The following is a 4,880-nucleotide window of genomic DNA, read 5'->3' on the forward strand; positions in this document are numbered from 1 at the left end:
AATTAAGCAATCCACGTGCAGAGGCCATTTGTGGAGTTGAACGGCAGTTTTTGTGCCAGTTTGGGCGTTCAACTCCAGCTTTTGATCCTTTTCTGGCGCTGGACGCCAGAATTGGGTAGAGAACTGGCGTTGAACGCCAGTTTATGTCATCTATTCTTATGCAAAGTATGGACTATTATATATTGCTGGAAAGCCCTGGATGTCTACTTTCCAACGCAATTGGAAGCATGCTATTTCGAGTTCTGTAGCTCCAGAAAATCCACTTTGAGTTCAGGGAGGTCAGAATCCAACAGCATCAGCAGTCCTTTTTCAGCCTGAATCAGATTTTTGCTCAGCTCCCTCAATTTCAGCCAAAAAAATACCTGAAATTATAGAAAAACACACAACTCATAGTAAAGTCCAGAAATATGAATTTTTCCTAAAAACTAATAAAAATAGACTAAAAACTAACTAAAACATACTCAAAACTATATGAAATTATCCCCAAAAAGCGTATAAAATATCCGCTCATCAAACGGCTGGTCCGCTAAACTCGCAACCTGTGGCGTCACCGGAGTGGTCGGAGTGGAGGGAGAGGAGCCAGAAGTCCCTGGAATACTGGAAGAAACCCTCCCTCTACCCCGACCACGGCTACGACTACGACCAGCAGTTTGATCCGCAACACCTCTATGTGTCGACATGTCTGCAAATATCAAATTATCAAACAATTTCAGCAACAATTTCTCAGCAAAATAGTCATCAACGCAGCAATTAACACAATTAAACAATTCCAAACATTTTAACAATTCAGAACTTAATGTGTATTGAATCTAATCTAACTTAATCAACGTGGTTAAACAATTCCAATTTAATTTATTTTTCCTTCACGAAAAACAGAATCCGCCGTAATTAAAAAACCTTACGAATTCAACGTGGTTACTGCCCGTAAATCTGACGGTAAATCCGTCGCTACTCTATGACGCTAAATCCGACGGTAAATCCAATGGTACTCAGCATTTTTAATTTCTTGTAGCGAATTGAGAGATGTTATGATTTGAGAATGTTAGAAGCATTCTTGGCATCAATTTTTTTTGTAGAATTTCAATTCGAATATTGGAGAACTAAACAATGTGATTAACATGAAAATTGTATAAATCGAAAAAATAACTATTTGTACCCATGAACTTTGCAAATGCTAACAAAAGTACCCATCAGATAAAAAAACTAAGGTTGTACCCATGAAAGATAGGTTCAATGTGACAAATATACTCAAATCCTAATTTTTTGTTTACTTTTTAATAAAATTTCCATATTAATCTCACCCTTTTATCTTCAATTTCAACTTCACCACCATATCTTCTTCTCCAAATTCCAAATTTTCACATTCCTCCATAACATAACCTTCATAACCTCCATAGACATATAGTTCATGGATCTACCAATGCAAAGTAACCACACCCTTTATCTTCAATCTCAATTTCACCACCATCTCTTCTTTCCAAATTCACCTCCTGAGCATGGCATCCCTGAGCATGTGAGGTGCAAGAAAACGAAGACAGAAGAGAGACGAAGCCTTAGAGACCGTGAACGACAATCATTCCGTTGTTGAAAAGATTTGGCTACCTAATCTCTACGCCACCGATGAAAACCTTCGAGGCAGTGCCGTTCAATTGGATTGAATCGGAAGTCACAGTGATGCAGCGTCTAGGGCTCAAGGTTTCAATCATGGTACCGAAAGTGAGTTTATGAAAGTAATTGATCACAACTAGAAAATGGATAAATACAGACAGATTTAGTCTTTATTATAGACGAATTTTTGGTTACCGACGAAATTACCGACGGATTTTGTCCCTCTGTAAAAGCCCCGTCGGAAATTATTTACCGACAGATTTTTTTCCGTCGGAAAATTACAGACGGATTGTTACTAGTTACCGACGGATTTTTCCTCTGTAAATTCTCCCTCCATTTCCTGAAGGCGACAAACTTACAGACGAATTTTCTGTCTGTAATTACAGATAGATTTTCAAACGGATTTTTTGTCTGTAATTACAGGCAGATTTTCAGACGAATTTTCCGTCTGTAATTACAGACGGATTTTCCGTCTGTAATTACAGACGGATTTTTCGACAGATTTTCTGTCTGTAATTTAATCTTTGGAAAATCATTATTACAGACAGAAAATCCGTCTGTAAGGTAAAATAGAATTTTTTTTACTTTTTCTAATTACAAAATAAACTTGTTTTCATACAAAATAAATATAAATTTAATACAAATTTTTATCTAATTTATATTCGAATATTTACAATATTTCAAAAAATAAACAAATTCATCGTATTAAAAATAAACAATATTTACAATAAATTATTCAATATGAATTGAAGATACAGCTGAAGTGATTTCATTTGTTCTAGGGTCAGCACTTTCTAAAGAAACGCCATAAGGATCTTCTTTAACCAGAAGGGCAAGAACATTGAGTGAGCTCCATATTTTTGTCACATTGCTGCTTGAATCTCCCAAAGTAACAGCAAAGACAGCATCAAATCCTCCTGCTCCTGGAACTCCAGCCAACAACACTCCTTCCAAGTTCAGTGTAGCATCTAAAAGTTTCGTTTGTGATTCTGGTTCAATCTGCATGAATTGCAAGGAAAGAGTAGTGATATTCTACCAGCAGATATTTATAATCAACATCATTCAAGTAGAAGAAGCCTGATAATAAGTGCCAAATCAATGAAAGGAACTTACAGGAACACCTGTAGCCTCACCCATTAGGCGCATATGATATCTAATCCCAAGCATAGCTTCTTTGCACCTAGCAATGCTTTAATAACTGCTTCCTTGTTAGGTTCAGAAGCTTGCTCTATCCACTGTGAGAATTGCATTTTCAACATCAACACAAGAAGAAAAGCAAGAACATGAGAGCCTGAAGTGTAGTCTCAAGAACATGATATCACATATGTGCATTAGAAATTCAGTTACACCACTTGAAACTGAAAACCAGGCAAACAGTAAAGTTGGATATATAATCTCTTTCAATGGTAGAAGCAATGGTACTCTAACCTGGCACATAAAATAGATATAGTAAACAAAAGCTATAACTTTACCTATTATGACTTAGAATTCAAAGCAGGTTAATAAAAAAAATGTGGAATCAATGGACCATAACTTCATTAGAAGGCAATGATTGTTACCCTACAAAATCCCACTTTTGTACTAATTCTTGCAAAATATAACTTCCTAGTACACTTTCATAATAGGCAAGTTCATTGTCGATTCTTTAAGGACTCAAATAAGTTTATTTGTGAATTTGGTTAAGAATATAAGGACTTGCTAACCAGGCATTTGAGATAGATGCATTAAGAATTCCATTTGGAGCTGTTCCTAACACAGTTTCTTCCAATTCTTCCACGGAAGGCCGTTAGAAACAGGCACTTAACATGCACTAATGACATTGCGTTTAGATTCTCTTTTTAAGATAGTAAACATATTAATTCGTTTATTTCATTTACATAAACAAAATTCTTGACAAAGTTATGCTTAACCCAAAAAAAAAAAAAAGAAAAAGGAAAGAAAGGAGCATGATAAGGCCCTCAGAGACATTGCGTCGAACACATGATAGACGTGAATATATTATAATATTATCTCCAACATAAACATGAAAGTTAACACCATCAAAATAAGTAGAAGCCATGCAGGTGCACACATTACAACTAACAAGTATTTATTTGAAAGAATGATATATCGATCACAAACAGTAAACAGGAAAAGATGGAGATTTTGAAGCACAATGAAGCAGGACCACCACAAATGTACAAATTTCATCATCTACCATTTATACACCACAATGAAATCTAACCAGAGAAGATTTTAATCGCTGCACTTCCTGAAGACAAAAATCATTCAAAATTAAATTGAAACAGGGAGTGAATAAATAAATAAATACATAAGTCGTCTTGAAAGAAAAGCTAGGGTTCGAAGAGACAGACAAGTTTACAAAGTGAGAGTAAGATTGATAATGTTGTTGCTAGGGTTTGTTGGTTTGTTAGTGTGTAATGGTTTCGATTCCTGAAGCCATACCTGAACAGCACAGGAACTATGATTTCAAATGAGAAGAATTCAAAAATTGAAAGCCATGCAAAATCATACCTGAACCGGTGGATGAGGATGACCAGCGAATGGCAGTTGCTGTCAGTGATGAGATCGTGGATGGAGCGATGGAGAAAGCGGCAGCGGTGAAAGAAGCTCCTGTGATGGAGAGAACGTGGACGGAGAGAGGAAGAAGCTCTGAGAGGATAGGATCTGAGAGGATGGGTTCTGAGAGGATAGGAAGAAGCTCCTATGAAGGAGAGTGTGGAGTGTGAATGCATCGCGAGAGGATAGGATGTGAGTTAGGTTAACTTAATATTTTCGAGGGAAACTGTAATAATTTAATAAAACACATCGTTTTGTCTATTTAATTACAGACGGAAAATCCGTCTGTAATTATTTCTTACGAAAAAAATTAATTTTTCTGACGGAATTATCGACGGATTCTCTTTTCCGTCTGTAATTTATGCTAATTCATTTTTTTTATTTTCCGACAAAAAATTCCTCTGAAATTCCGTCTATATTTCCGTGGGATAAAATCCGTCAGAAATATCCGTCTGTAATAACTACTTTTCTAGTAGTGGATGGTGAACAGGCCTGGAACTATGTGCTCATGGAATAGGCTGAGAACGGACCAAGAGAAGCATGTACGAAGAGCAAAGATAGTGGAAGGACCAATCTAGGCGATGCAAGCAGTGGTGGTAGTATCGGAGATCGACGGCGCTGCCGTTACTAGCTCATGAAAACCGAGATGTGAGAGGATCGGAGGCAGCAACACTGTGTGAGGGAAGAACGATGGAAGATAGAGGAGCTTCCAC

At 36.8% G+C, this 4,880-nt stretch overlaps 2 protein-coding genes and 1 long non-coding RNA gene across 3 annotated transcripts in view; 1 reads left to right on the top strand and 2 right to left on the bottom strand.

Moving 5' to 3' along the window:
- The window catches only part of LOC107610866 (probable leucine-rich repeat receptor-like serine/threonine-protein kinase At3g14840), a 41,817-nt gene that overhangs the window by 13,788 nt on the left and 23,149 nt on the right, over positions 1–4,880 (top strand). The window lies entirely within an intron of this gene.
- On the bottom strand, positions 2,285–2,790 carry LOC107612965 (phosphomevalonate kinase, peroxisomal). The gene is made up of 2 exons (XM_016314770.2): positions 2,722–2,790; positions 2,285–2,607 (listed from the first exon to the last, which is right to left on the bottom strand). Exons 1-2 carry the CDS (start codon positions 2,773–2,775, stop codon positions 2,341–2,343), a joined length of 321 nt encoding a protein of 106 aa, XP_016170256.1. The 5' UTR covers positions 2,776–2,790; the 3' UTR covers positions 2,285–2,340.
- On the bottom strand, positions 3,790–4,351 carry LOC110265850. Its single transcript, XR_002352296.1, has 2 exons — positions 4,123–4,351; positions 3,790–4,053 (listed from the first exon to the last, which is right to left on the bottom strand). It is a non-coding gene; the product is annotated as an uncharacterized LOC110265850 (long non-coding RNA).

This window comes from Arachis ipaensis, chromosome B08 (genome assembly GCF_000816755.2).
Source record: "Arachis ipaensis cultivar K30076 chromosome B08, Araip1.1, whole genome shotgun sequence".
NCBI classification, from domain to species: Eukaryota; Viridiplantae; Streptophyta; class Magnoliopsida; order Fabales; family Fabaceae; genus Arachis; species Arachis ipaensis.